At 42.4% G+C, this 15,169-nt stretch overlaps 2 protein-coding genes across 2 annotated transcripts in view; both read right to left on the bottom strand.

Moving 5' to 3' along the window:
* TYRO3 (TYRO3 protein tyrosine kinase) overlaps positions 1-15,169 on the bottom strand; it is a 287,406-nt gene that overhangs the window by 93,302 nt on the left and 178,935 nt on the right. The window lies entirely within an intron of this gene.
* LOC138657531 (uncharacterized) lies at positions 8,973-11,104 on the bottom strand. Its single transcript, XM_069745304.1, has 3 exons — positions 10,048-11,104; positions 9,218-9,916; positions 8,973-9,012 (listed from the first exon to the last, which is right to left on the bottom strand). Exons 1-3 carry the CDS (start codon positions 10,392-10,394, stop codon positions 8,973-8,975), a joined length of 1,086 nt encoding a protein of 361 aa, XP_069601405.1. The 5' UTR covers positions 10,395-11,104.

Below are 15,169 nucleotides of genomic sequence, written 5' to 3' on the forward strand. Positions count from 1 at the left end.
AGCTCTGGCAACTTGAATAGGAACTGAAGTTCAATACCCAGGAGCAGCCGCTGATCAGTATGACTGAGGTGTTTGCTACCATTTATATCCAGACATGGAAACAGCTGATTGGTGGGGATGCTGGGTGTCAGACCACTCCTAAAGATAGGTCATCAGTATCATAGTTTTGGAAAAATCCGTAAAATCACATCTACTACACAGAAGGCACATCATTTATTTAGGAGAACAAAAAAAAGTCAGAAATTTGAATTTATACTCGTCAATCCTTATCTCCCCAATATCATCTGATGAGGGAGAGTCAGGAGGTCCATTTATAGAACAGATCCCACTACAGCCGACAGGTTTACTACAATCTAATATCTATGGGGCCGTTATGTTGTCATTGTACAATACTATCTCAGTAATCTAAAACACCTCCCTAAGGATGCAGTCACAAGTGGGTTTTATGCCTTTTAAAATGAATAAATTAATAAATAAAATAAATAAAGAAAATATATTCATCTTCACTTTTTTTTTTTAAATTCCACAGCCTAGTTTTTATTTTAAAAATGGTTTAAAAATTGCTTGTAAATTACACCGGTGAAAGCATCTGTAAGCAAGTTCCAAATAGAACATAATATTAGTAATAAGTATGTTAAGCTCTACAAATTTCTATATATTAAGAATGCAGAATGGTTTGTTGGTGGTCTGTCATCCACAAAACATACATTAAATTATACCTGTCATTTTAATTTTGTTTTTCATAAATCAATAGGAGACATGAAAATATGAAACTTTGTAATTTATCTTATAAATGAGAAATCGGATTCTTTCTAATCTTAAGCTGATCATTCATTCTCAATTCAAAGGCAAAAATCTGTCTTCAATGAGTACAGATGTTCCCATAACTAATATAGGAGATGACAGTTGCTGCTCATGAAAATCTATGGAGAGGGAATGAGAGAGTAGGAGGGAGGAGCTAGAGTCAGACACATACTCTGCAGCAAGTTCTCCTGAAACAACAGTTACACTTGAAGTTAAGCACAATCATATATGGGACTTATTCCCCTATGAAAAAAAAATCATACCTTCACTATATAAATATTTCTCTCTGTTGTTCAAAAATGCGCTTTAGTCACATGATACAACTAATGTACTCCGTGAATCATTGGCATGGCAAAGCAGCTGCAGCGTACCATTCAACTCCTTGAATTTGAACACCTCTGCCTCCCACTGTGATTGACAGTGCATGCTTGCAAACAATGTATCAGGAGGAAGCTGGTGCTGCACTCACTATCTGAGGTCTTGGAACCTGGCACATGCACGCACACCTCTCTGCGCCGTGGTTTCTCTTCTTAATGGCCGCAGCAGAATAGAGAGACAGCTGCAGTCTCATAAGTACTGGTTATGTTACAGAAGTCCTAAATATTATGAGTGTAGTAAACAGAACCTACTATTGACCACTTAACAACCCTTAATTCAGTGTAAACTGTATAACTGGAAATTTTAAACTACTTGAAACACCAAGTAAACTAGATTTCATGCGCTACGCTCTGCCAAATTCTAATAAAAAAAAAAAAGAATAGGGTAAAAATCCAAACTAACGAGAAGACGCCTTGCAGAAGCTCCAAACAATCAACTGTTTGTGACATAACTCAAGCTGTGACAGTGGAGAATTGTGATGGGCACAAGGGGAAATATTAGCATGAATTGAGTAATTGAACCATGAGATCCTGACACTAGGATGTTCTTTGTTAAGCAGCACATACTTGTTAGGATTTTGGATGGACGGAGGAACTATGAATGTCAAATTAAAAGTCATTTGTCCATTCAATTTATGCTACAATTCAATGAAAAGAGTATACAAGTGGTTCTACATTGATATTTAGGTACTCCCAGCAACAGATCATGCAATCTGGATATACCGGTAGTTTGTATTGTATTTACAGGTCATAGCATCAGGTCTTGGCGTATGTGTTCTTTCTTTAGGTTTTCATTAAATCTTGATCTTTTAGATCGATTTGATCACTGGCACTGAGAACCTGTACAAAAAAAGAGCTCACTAGATAATGTGGATTCTCTAAGCCTAAGGTTCGTGTGGGCACACGGGCATCGGTGCACCAGTTGGGCAAGGCATGCAGGACACAGACAGTTACCTGGGGAACTGATAGTCAAAGGCAGCCAAGACTTAAGACTGCAGACAGGTTGCAGACTTTTATTGGAAGCTACAGGCAGACTGGAGACATCCTGGAGGTTAGAGACAGGCAGCAGAGGTTTCGGAGGCTGCATGCAAACAGAAGCTGTCCTGAAAGCCATAGGCAAAAATGTAGAACAGTTCCTAAAAGACTAAGAACAGGTAGCAGACAGAAATTCAGAGTAACAAGAAAGTCTAAATACCATGGAGGCCGCAGGCAGACAGGAGATGCCCAGAAGACTGCAGATATATCAGTGGTACTGCTATCAGGGACTGGAAACCACAAGTGTACTGGTTACTGCAGACAGTTAACAGTGGTACTGAAAGCAGCAGACAGGTAACTCAGGCATTGGAAAACACAAACAGCCAGGGAATATTCTAGAGACTGAACAGGAACGGTCACCGACAAACTAAAAAAGTCTACTAGAAAGTAGGGCTGAGGAGTTGGTAAACCAAACCTCCGACTCCTCAATTTCCATCACACCGACTCAGACTCCACCCAAAAGGGCTCCGACTCCACGACTCCGACACCACAGCACTGCTAGAAAGTCTTAAAGGGAATCACTCATGTTATTTTTGTGTAGTTTCCGAATAGTATCCTGAAATCACTACGCAACCCCATTGTTTCTGAAACCCCCAGACAAAGTTTCACGCTGGCAAGTCAAACATATGTAAATTGTAAATGAATATTTACTCCTTCCCCCACTCATAATCCCACCCATCCCTTCCGGCTAGCATCACTAACTGGATGCAGTCAGACTGCTTTGTTGCACGCCCAAGAAGCACATGACAATCCTTGGACTGGCCGTCTGCTCTCCTGACATGAGCATGACAGCATGTATTTCTATGTAGCAGTCACTCTCTGGTTTGGAAAGCAGACGGCTAAGTACGAGGATTGCGAAGCGATCCTTGGGCATACGGCAGTCTGGCAATCAGTGATGCCAGTACAGAGGAGTGGGTGGGATTATAAGCAGTGAAATAGGTGAATTTTCATATGCAGTGTTCATATGCTTGACTGGCCTGCGAAAGACAAAATTGTCTGGAGCTTACAGGAACAATGTGGCAACGTAGAGAAATAAAAGGAAGTTCAACACATGGGAGCACACCGGGCTACTTGCAAAGCCCAACATAGAGGACTAGAAAGTTTAGCGGATTGGGGTGTAAGGATCAAAGCCCAGACCTGGGACAGGTGTGTAACAGAACCATTGCTCTACACCACTCATATGGAAAGTTTAGTAGTTATGTTTGGTAACCTAATAAATTGCTGCTGGTGTCCCAATGAATAAAGATGTCCAGAATGAATTAAAAATTGTAGAACCGGTATCGTATTTTAGGGTACGTTCACATTTGCGGTTTGCGCCGCAGCGTCGCCGCCGCAACAAAACGCATGCGTCGTGCGGGCCTATCTTTAACATTGGCGCCGCATGGGGCCGCATGTGCATGCGTTGTGTTGCGTTTAACGCCGCATGCGGCGTTAGGGCGCACCTGTCTGGGCGCGGCAAACGCAACATGTTGCATTTTTCTGGCGGCGCCGACCATTTAAAAAACGCATGCGTCGTGTTTGCGTCGTCGATGCGCCTTTTTTCCCATTGACTTGTATTGACAACGCAGACGACGCAAGTACTTGCGTCGTGGTGTGTTGTACGACGCATGCGTTTTCCAATAAAAAATGCAAAACATTGTCTAGACTTTGTCTAGACACAAAAAAAACAACCTATATATATAAAGAAACGAGGGGTTTGCCATTGTCTTTCACAAGTCATCACACAAGACAAGACTGAGAGGAGAATCTGCTTTCCAAACTTGTAAGTATATATTTCTCTTTGCACATTTTGTATTCTGTGTTTTATTTCTTGATTTGTCTATATTTTTGCAATGTTTGGTCTGTGCCATTACGGTTATGGGTTGTTATAGAAAAATTGTTTTTCTGGTTCTGATGTTTTTCTGGGTTAATATGATTGCATTTATTGTCTTTTGAATTTTTTTTTTTTTTTTTTTTACGTTAGTTTGGGTTTGGTTATGTGTTTTGTTCTTGTGTCATGTGGTTGTTCAATGTATTGATTTTTGCTCATTTTGTCTTGTAAAATTTCTGGTGCATGTTTTTCTAGTTTCTATTGTTGGTAGTAACTGTGTGGCATTTTCTTGGCTCATGTCTTGCTGTGTTTTGGATTCTGCTGTTGGCTTTATTTTTTCTTTCCTTGAGTGTATTTTCTTGCTGGTGGGGGGGCAACATTTATGATGTCTTTGTATTGTATAGTTCCGTGCTGCTATGCCATTATAGTTTCAATTGTACTTTCCCTTTATTTTAAAAAATATCGCTGATGTTTTTACGTCGTTTTCCGTATGGCATATATCTTCCTTCATTGACTGATTGCATTGCGAAGTGTGTAGTATAATTTTTATTTGTTTATATTATTTTTGGTGGTGGCCTTTTTTAAAAATTCCATGTGTTTTCTTTTCTATTTGGCTATGGTTTATCTTTGGATTGCTGTATATTTTTACAGCGGTTGTCCCGTAATGTTTATTGCTTGTTATCTAGAATGGTTTTTATTGCCTTTTGTCTTTCTGTGGTTAGATGTCACAAGATGTTGTTTTTTAGGATCATGTCTTGTTGCAATTGTAAAGTATGGCGTTCATTATTTTGCTCTTTCATTGTACTTTTTGTGCCTGTAATGTTTTTTCCGAAAGTTTTGATATGTACAATTTGGGACATAGGTGTCTATTTTTGCTTTTTGGTTTGGGTCTATTCTTGTATAGTTTCTTCTATTGATTGTCTTCTCTTGCAATGTATGGCGTTGTGGTGTCGCTTTCTTATTTTTGCATTGTCCGATCAGTCAAAAGTCAATTGTGGTTGTTGTAAAAATTTTTGGGCCTATTTTATTGTATGTGCCATATTTAGGTTTAGTTTTGATTTTTTTTTTTTTTCATTTTTTCATGCCAGAACAAACGTGCTAGAATGGCCACTGTGTCTGAATCGAGCCAATCGGCGCAGGGGAGTGTGGTGAGTAATTATGTCAATTTCCTTACTATTCGCTGTCATTTGTAGTTTTTAAAATAATTTCTTTATACAATTTTTACAGGCTTCTTCAAGTGAGGGTGAAGGAAGTCAGCGTGAGCAGAGAGGTCAGGGCCAAGGTGTGGCGTCAGGACGGCGAATGAGTATTTTTTTGTAAACAATTTTTTTTTTTTTTTTGATTAGCATCCTGCTTTCACTAGGGATGTTTAGTAAGCTTACATTCAAACTTTTCAGGGTAGCAAGTATTGGGGGAAGGTAACAAAGGTGAAACTTACAGAACCAAAACATTCAAAAATACAGGTGTAGAAACCATCAATATACATATATCAAATGACAAAGGATAGGGCCAAGGTACATATCATGACAGGTGCTGGTGGTTGTTAATATTTGCATATTTGTAACCTTTTCTGTTTGTAATTTTTCTAGGTTTCACAACGGGACCATGGAGTCATTGATGTGGAGCTCCTCATATCAAGCATCCAGGAGCGTGGCCCGTTGTGGGACAGCCGTGACTCCCGGCACATGGACCAGGTGGTGTTGAGGCGTTTGTGGGTAGAGGTGGCATAGTCGCTGTGGGAGGGCTTTGACATAGCTCCTGCCAAGGACAAAGCCAACTTTGGTGAGTATTGCTGATACGCCGTGCAAATACGTTGCTATGACCCACCATCTTTCCAGGATGAACACAACAGTGTGTGATGCAATAAACGCCCAAAGGTTTGCATCGCACACGGTTGTTTTATCCATTTCAAATGCTACATATGTAACCTTTTTTTTTCTTTTGCATTCACAGTTAAAAGGTTGAGGATCAGATGGCGATCCATCAAGGACCGTTTCAATAAGGGGATACGGGCAGAGGAGGAGCGCTCGAAGAGTGGTGCTGCTGCGGCCAAGTCTGTGCCCTATAAATATTCCAAATGTTTACAGTTCTTAAGACCAGTCCTTGGCCGCCGTCAGTAAGTATTTTGTCCACAAAACATATTGCACAGCCCCATTACAGTGCCCAGCCACATAGCCTACTGCACAAACACATAGTACATTGCCCAGCCACGTACATTGTGCATCCACATAGTATATTGGCAGGTAACAATATCGCAGCCACATAGCACACGTTCTAGCCACGTATCCACATAGTATATTTCCCAGGCACATACTGTATTGCCCATCCATGTAGTCAGCGTAACATATTGGCCATCCATGTAAATGTATCCCTATTAAAATGCTATATAGGCCATTAGTTAATTTTTTGGGTTAAGCGTGAGTCCTTGTAGTTCATGACAGGTTAAGTTCTGAGTCAGGGTAGTTCTGATTGCAGGAATAATGATGAAGTCTCGATCACATGATCCTAACATCATGGTCGTTCCTGCAATCAGATCAGTGAAATCACTGTTGTTTTTTTTTTTGTTATTTTTTATCTTGACATTAAATTTTCAACTATTTTTGCGGCATATAGGCAGCTTCCAGAAAGAGTTTTCGATTACAAAATTTTTGTACCCACAGTGGTATGCGGTCACAAGGCTTTGGCAGCGTGAATGTTCATGATTGTTATCGTCGGCCCTAATGGTCAGCTGGCGATAACAATCAGAAATTAATTATTGGCCACACAGACTGTGAGACCGAGGATTTGTATTATTGTGTAATGTAATGCTATTTTTATTCCAGGAGTTGGCGTATGGGAGAGGTTACTCAGTGAAGACTAATTTTTCCATTATCTTTTCACAGGACACACACCAGCACCCTCGAGAGAGCTCGCCCTGCAGAAGCGGTCCTTCATGAATCGCCATCTGATCCATCACAGCCCTCCCACAGCGACAGCAGGCTTGCACCGCCATCTGGAGAACCGGCAGCCGGTACATCAGGTGTTCCCCTGGCCGAGGCCTCTGGCGCACCTTCGTTTGAGTATTCCCGACAGCGCCAGCGGGCCTCGGACAGGCCAACCATGCCCGAATTTTTGCATTTGAGCACGGTTTTCCAGAACTGTTTCAAGGCGTTGAGCGATAACATGGACACTCGTCTGTCCAATATCGACCGGCGCCTTGAAACAATTGAAACCGAGCTCTCAAATCCGGCAAAACATTTTTTTAGTACCATTGCTAAGGGCATGGTGGAACACCTTACGCCGGAACTACAGATTTCAGTGATGCAGGCCTGCAACACTACCTACGTGAGGGCTCTCCAGCAGGCTGGGGTCATGCAGTCAGCGACAATGGCAGTAGTGCCGTCGCTGGCAAGCATGACTCCCACTCCTGCTGGAGAGCCACTCCAGCCACCCCACCGTGGTCCACGTGCCGAGCGACGCCACCACAGGCACCATAACATAGTGCCGCCGACTCCTGCTCCTGCCATGCCTTCATCCTCCCGTAGGCGTCATCATGCTGGGGGAGCTGCAACAGGACCCAAAAAAAAAAAAAGAGGAAACACAGACGGGCCCACACAGAGGCTCTGGCTGCTGTTCCAGTGCAGACACCATCTGTCCGTAGGGGCTCGAGTCGCAGTAGGAGCAGCCAGGGCCAAACAAGGCTTGTGTTGCCTCCTCCCTCCCCTACAGAGGTGGCGGTTTCCTCCCCAGTATACCCTGGGGAGGGTTTGTATCTACCATCCAGTCTACTTGACTATGTATCCTCCTCTTCGCCATCATCGTCATCTTCACCATCATCCTCCCCTTCCTCTCCCCATTCCAAAGAAGACACCTACCATTCCCCACTGGTGGCACAGGTGGAAACCCCCTAAGTTTAATAACCCATTTTTTTTTCTGTTTTCCCCCCAATAAAAAATTTTTGTTTTAAAAAACACTATTTGTTATTATTTTTGCTATTATTTTCCAGAATTTATCTCGGCAAATCACGCCATGTGCTGTCTACACATATTTTGTGCTTCAAACACCTCATATATGCAATGTCAGACACTATTTTTACAATTTTTAGTTTGCCTTTTTTTGGGTGTCTCTCATTGCTGTATGAGGTGTTCACAAACACTAAAGTGTATGAGGTGTTCACACTTAATGCAGCAGCGAAACAGACAATGATGCAGATCACTGCAGCGTCCGCTGATTGGTCCCTGGAGAGCTGTCACAGACATCTCTCCAGCGAACAACGATGCAGAGGCCCACGTGTAACCAGGGTAAACATCATGTTGATAAGCGCAGGGCCACGCTTCAGATATTTACCCTGGTTTCAATTGGAAAACATCGCTGTTATCGTTGCTTATCAGGTAAAACACAAAGATACAGGTCGATCAGACAAACAAGTATATGTAATGTTATGGTATAAAAATGCTATTTGAATCGGTATAGAATTTAAAAACTTTTTTATTTAATATTTTAAAAACAACAGGTTCAAGTTTTTTATAGGAATATTAAATTTGTGAACTATACTTAGATGCAAAATTTGAAATATACAAAACCAACCTAAACGGAACTTTTATTGCACATTTAACAGAAAATTACTTTTTTTTTATATATTTTTAACTGTCACAGTAGAGGTATTATTGGTGTAGTTACAATCAGAAGACAGCTACACCATTTGATCTTGCCATGACACACGGCCAACATCGGACACAAAATAGGCCGCAAAACGATCACGCATCTGCGCAATTTCCACACTTGTCCTCAGAGGATGATCATGGTAATCGGGCAAGGGGTTGGCTATGGGTTCATCCAGTTCAACATTGATTCTCTCTTTGGCCATAATGAAATTGTGGAGAACCACACAAGCCTTCACCACCTCATCCACTGTTTCAATTTTAAGATTAAAGGGACGCTGTCACCTGAATTTGGCGGGACTGGTTTTAGGTCATATGGGCGGAGTTTTCAGGTGTTTGATTCACCCTTTCCTTACCCGCTGGCTGCATGCTGGCTGCAATATTGGATTGAAGTTCATTCTCTGTCCTCCATAGTACACGCCTGCGCAAAGCAATCTTGCCTTGTGCAGGCATGTACGATGGAGGACAGAGAATGAACTTCAATCCAATATTGCAGCCAGCATGCAGCCAGCGGGTAAGGAAAGGGTGAATCAAACACCTGAAAACTCCGCCCATATGACCCAAAACCAGTCCCGCCAAATTCAGGTGACAGGTTCCCTTTAATGGCCGATCCCAATATCCGCCATTTGGAAACAAGGATGCCAAAGGCACACTCCACAGTCCTTCTGGCCCTGGACAGTCTGTAATTGAAAACCCTTTTTGTATGGTCCAAGCCCCGACTGGAGTAGGGTTTCAATAGGTTGGCAGACATTTGGAATGCCTCATCCCCTACCACAACAAATGGCATCGCAGGGCCTTCGGTGTAGGGAAGAGGTCGTGGCTGTGGGAAATTAAAATTGTTTCCATATAATTTTTGGCCCATATCCGACTCTTTAAATGTGCGCGAGTCATTTGCACGCCCAAATGCACCAATGTCCACTGCGAGAAAACGGCAGTCCGCACCGGCAATTGCCATGAGAACAGTTGAAAAGTATTTTTTATAATTGTAGAAAAGAGATCCACTTTTCGCAGGCTTGGTAATCCGAATGTGCTTTCCATCGACTGCGCCAATACAGTTTGGAAAATTACACACTTGGTTGAATTTCTGTGCGTTGGCCTCCCAGATTTCGCTAGTAGGGACAGGTAAATATTCCTCCCGGAGATTATCCCACAAAGCGCGGCATGTCTCTGCAATAATTCCTGAAAGTGTGGAGACTCCAATCCGGAATTGAAAATGAAGTGACCTCAACGTTTCTCCGGTAGCCAGGAAACTGCAAAGAAGATAAAGAAATTTAGAATAAAGCACATTATAATTTATAAAAGTACATTGACCATTACAATTTAAAAAAATTAATAAAATAAAAAGTAAATACATATCACAGTCATTCAAACAGCAACGTACCGTAGAGTCACCAGCAGCCGTTCCTCTGCGGAAATAGCTCTCCGGAGCTGCGTATCCTGCCTGCTAATGGATCCTTCCACCCGACGCAGAAGATAGCGGAAGCTGTCCTGTGACATCCTGGTATATTCTAAATATTTTTCCCGGTTGTCATTCAGTTCGCCAAACAAGCAATGGTATGCTCCACGACTCTCCCGGACTTCAACTATAGGGTGGATCCAAAAGCGGCGACGACTCCATCTCCGTTTTTCCCTTTCCCTTTCATTAAAACAGGCAACAGCATAGGCATGAGCCAAGGCAAATTCCATCTCCATATCCATGTAGATACTGTTCATGGTTCGCTCCATCATGAATACCAGCAAAATGGGAGGAATTCATCTCTGCCAGGGTATATACACATTTGTTAACACCAACCCTCTTCTAGCCATTGGTGGTTCTTTATCGATTGTGTAGACACTTTTTATTGTGGGTGGGGGATGATGAATGACTCACTGCACTAAAAACGCATGCGTCTAAAAACGCTGCGTTTTTTGGTAAAAACGCAACTGCGTTTCAAAAACCCGCAGCGTTTTGCGACGCATGCGTTGAACGCATGCGGCGCAAAACGCTGCGTTGTACATGCGTTTTGATGCGTTTTTGTTTGCGTTGTGCGTTGCGGCGACGACGCTGCGGCGCACAACGCAAATGTGAACTTAGACTTAGTGACTTCATCATGAGAACCACAAAACTCATGGTTTTGAGCATGACACCTTATGCTTACACGACGTGGGGACTACTGCTCCATCCTCTGCCGGTAACTGTGTCTGATTTCAAAATCATGTAAAGGAGAATCTTCATATCACAAAAGCTTCACCACAAAAGAGATGAGGGATGAAAAGAAACTGTTTAATTTATCCAATCATTAAAACACACTTTTTGTCCTGAAGTAGGACCTTCATCAGGTGTAAAATAGATCTTTAAGGAAGATTGTGCAGGGTTGCATTATTTCGAAGATAAAATAGACAAAGTCCTAAGAGTATGTGTCATCAGGAAACTATTGTTGAATTAAGCCTTTATGTTGAATGTGCCTTTTTTTCTTCCGATTTTAAATTAATATATATATATATATATATATATATATATATACACACACACACACACAAAAACACACTCCTGCACTCAGATCTGTGCAGAGGTCATTGCACAGAGAGGAGAGGAAGTGAGATGTGACCATACTGTGGATGGGATGAACTTGTGTTATATATGTAGTGTATGTGTATATACATATATACAAGCACACAAATTAATACATATGTGTATATACACACATTCACACACACACTACAGATATAACAGGTTCATCTACTTCCTCGCATTTCTGTAAAATGCCCTCTACACAGATCACTGAGTAAAGATGTCTGAATACTTCCAGACTATTCCTGGCTTTGGACCATGTAGCTGATGTAAATCATAGCTCTCTAAGTATTGTTAAGAAAAGGTCAGACAAAATTTACATCCCAATACTTTTATACAAAAAAAAAAAAAATAATAATAAAAAAAGATCTACGATTTGTATGCATGAGTATCTGGTTTTAATTATTTATTTAAAAATATATTGATACCTTCCCTATAACAGTAGATAACCCACAGTTAGTCATGGCTGTAAGACCGTGCAGAAAAAACTACTGTACTGCTGGCTAATTTAAAGGGAATCTGTCACCCCAAAAATCTTATATGAGCTGCGGCCACCGGCATCAGGGGCTTATCTACAGCATTCTGTAATGCTGTAGATTATTATTATTTATTTATATAGCACCATTAATTCCATGGTGCTGTACATGAGAAAGGGGTTACATAGGGGTATAGATATCATTTACAGTAAACAAATTTACAGTGACAGACTGGTATAGAGGGGAGAGGACCCTGTCCTTGCGGAATTACATTCTATGGATAAGCCCCCTATGTAACCTGAAAGGAAAGAAAAACAGGTAATATTATACTCACCCAGGGACGGTCTGGGTCCGATGTGCGTTGCGGTCCGGGTCCAGCGCCTCCATCTTCAGACCATGACGTCCCCTTTTCTTCCTGCCGTGGCTCCTGCCAGGTCAGAGAGGCTCGGCGCCTGCGCACTGCAGTACTTTTCTCTGCCCTCAACAGACAGTCAAAGTTCGCCTGCGCCGGAGCCGCGGCAGGAAGACAAAAAGAGGACGTCATCGTATGAAGCTAGGAGGCGCCGGACACGAACCATGACACCCATCGGACCCGGACCGCAGTGGGACCGCCCCTGGGTGAGTATAATATGACCTGTTTTCCTTACTTTTCAGGTTACATCGGGGGCTTATCTACAGCATTACAGAATGCATTACAGAATGCTGTAGATAAGCCACTGATGCCAGTGGGCTTAGCTCATATACAATTTTTGGGGTGACAGGTTCCCTTTAAATGGGATAAATTAGACAGACTCTGTTCAAAGGGTATTCCAAAAATAAATTAATTGAATCCCAATGATTTACCTAATTCTAGAGGGAAACCTGGCAGGTGGTGTCCTATTTTCCTGAAGCCACACCATAGGAAAGATGAAATCTTACATGTGAAGAAACAGGCTTCCCATAGACAGTCTATGGGAGGGATGCGCCTCTTTGTCCTACTGGTGGGTTTTGTAAACTGGAAATCTCCTTTTAATAGGCCACAATCAAGATTTGCTTCCAGTGGGAGACGGTGGTCATGTGACAGCAAGTATGTGATTTGCATACTTCCAGCAAGATTCCGATTAGACGTGTCCGGCTTATATTTAGCGAAGCCGAGCACATCTAGTCGACCTGTGACTAGCACTTGATTTGCTGTCACGCTTCTGCCACTGGAGAATCCTGACAACGTGCACACTGCGCGCGGTGAGGATTCACAAGGCTGCGGCAACCCCTTTGGTCAATAAGTGTCTTTTTTTCCAATAAGTTATGGACAACCCCCTTAAGTGATTGCACCCTTCTCCACAATGTTGGGCGGCAGTAGAAAACATCTATGATGGAGGATGTTCCTAACTCGAAGACAACTTTACCAGTCAATTTTTTTTTTATGCAAAGGCACTAAAATGGGTCAAGCTCTTCCTATTTTTACTCTAAACTCACAGACAATACAGGGCTCTCTAATGAAGCTCCACACTATCTGGCACATTGGTTAAGATGTTTTAGCGTTCATTTCTGAACTACCTGAAACGTTAGATTAAATGTACAGTGAAGCCGCACTTTGGAGCATCTTTTTTCTTCCTATCCTCATTGGCTGACATGCAATTGGTAGGTGATTTATGGAATCTATGAGCCTTACCGCTATTAGAGACAAATCACTGAGTGGCCAGAACATTTCACATTCTACCAAAAGACCATCCAAAGATTTATTACCAGTCCAATATTACAGAGTTAATTAAAATACAGAAGTTTCTTATGGAATTTCTAGGAAACCTCCTTCCGAGAAAATGCTTAGTAAACCTGAAGCAGTAAACCAGAGCATTACCTATATAAATAATGGCAGGACTCAGCAAATAAAAGATTTATGCGTTGTTAGGACATAGGACAAATCAATGCCAGTGAATCTAGATAAGAAAGAGGACAGGTAGAGAGAGTAGGGGAGAAAAAAGGAAGAAAAGGGAAGAAAGGGGGAAAGAGGATTGGAAGGAAGGATGGGATATGCGTGGGAGGGAATATAGCTGTCATACCTCCTGTTATGACCTGATGGTTAGGACAATAATGGACCTGGTGGTTAAGAGCACACGAAATGACCTGATAGTTACTAATAATACAGGATGAGCTCTGGGACGTGGGAACTCTGCTGACCGCAATCCCTAATCCTATCACATACACTAGAAATAGCCGTGGATTGCTCCTAACGCTCCCTAGGCAACTCGTCAGAGCCTAAGAAACTAGCTAGCCCTAAAGATAGAAAAATAAACCCTACCTTGCCTCAGAGAAATTCCCCAAAGGAAAACGCAGCCCCCCACATATAATGACTGTGAGTTAAGATGAAAATTACAAACTCAGAGATGAGATAGATTTAGCAAAGAGAGGCCCGACTTACTGAACAGACAGAGGATAGGAAAGGTAACTTTGCGGTCAGCACAAAAACTACAAAAAGACCACGCAGAGGGCGCAAAAAGACCCTCCGCACTGACTCACGGTGCGGAGGCGCTCCCTCTGCGTCCCAGAGCTTCCAGCAAGCAAGACAAAAATCAAAATAGCAAGCTGGACAGAAAATTAGCAAACAGAGAAAAACAAGCAGGAACTTAGCTTCTGCTGGGAAGACAGGTCACAAGAATGATCCAGGAGCGAACTAGACCAATACTGGAACATTGACAGGTGGCATGGAGCAATGATCTAAGTGGAGTAAATAGAGCAGCCAGCTAACGAATTAACCTCGTCACCTGTGGAAGGAAACTCAGAAGCCGCAGCCCCACTCACAACCACCAGAGGAAGCCCATGGACAGAACCAGCCGAAGTACCATTCATGACCACAGGAGGGAGCTTGACAACAGAATTCACAACAACCTCCCCAACGTCTAGGAGATATGTTGGCAAAGCGGTCCAGAAATGTGCGACTACATGAATCATCAGGTTCTTAGAAGCCAAAGATCTAATTCAGGTGTCTCCCTAAATACGATCCGGGGGGCCCATGTATTGTATGTTTTATCGGTGTTTCCTGAGATCTGGCTAATCATTTGTTCCATTCTGTAAATATCATTGAGTTCTGCCACAAACTCAGAACGTGAGGGAAATTTCTCATGTTTCCAAAAGCGAGGGATCAAGTTCCTAACAGCAGTAAGGAAGTGTCTGAGTAGGCCCCTCTTGAAGCTAGATATCGATAAGTCACATAGGGACAATAAAGCTAGACTTGCTGACGGATGGATCTGAGAGATTGACAGCTTATTATGTAGTTCAAAAACAGCTAGCCACAAATCATTAACGGGGGGACAGTCCCACCAAATGTGTATGTAGGAGCCTACCTCTTTTAAGCACCTCCAACATGTATCAGGGGTCGTAGGGAATGCAGCATGAACCATGGAGGGTCACCTGTACCACCTTGTCAGAATCTTATACCTCCTCTCCTGCAACACCGTACATAACGACGACCTAAACGTAAATAGGAGGATTTTTGCTCT

This window comes from Ranitomeya imitator, chromosome 1 (genome assembly GCF_032444005.1).
Source record: "Ranitomeya imitator isolate aRanImi1 chromosome 1, aRanImi1.pri, whole genome shotgun sequence".
In the NCBI taxonomy this organism is placed as follows: Eukaryota; Metazoa; Chordata; class Amphibia; order Anura; family Dendrobatidae; genus Ranitomeya; species Ranitomeya imitator.

What these genes read in the sequence shown, in the direction of transcription:
- LOC138657531 (XM_069745304.1), bottom strand. Translation starts at nt 10,394, where the DNA reads ATGATGGAGCGAACCATGAACAGTATCTACATGGATATGGAGATGGAA. An exon ending in CGGCTGCTGGTGACTCTACG is followed by an intron (nt 9,917 to 10,047) that starts GTACGTTGCTGT and finishes TCTTCTTTGCAG; the next exon opens with TTTCCTGGCTACCGGAGAAA. An exon ending in ACTGGTTTTGGGTCATATGG is followed by an intron (nt 9,013 to 9,217) that starts GCGGAGTTTTCA and finishes GGGTAAGGAAAG; the next exon opens with GGTGAATCAAACACCTGAAA.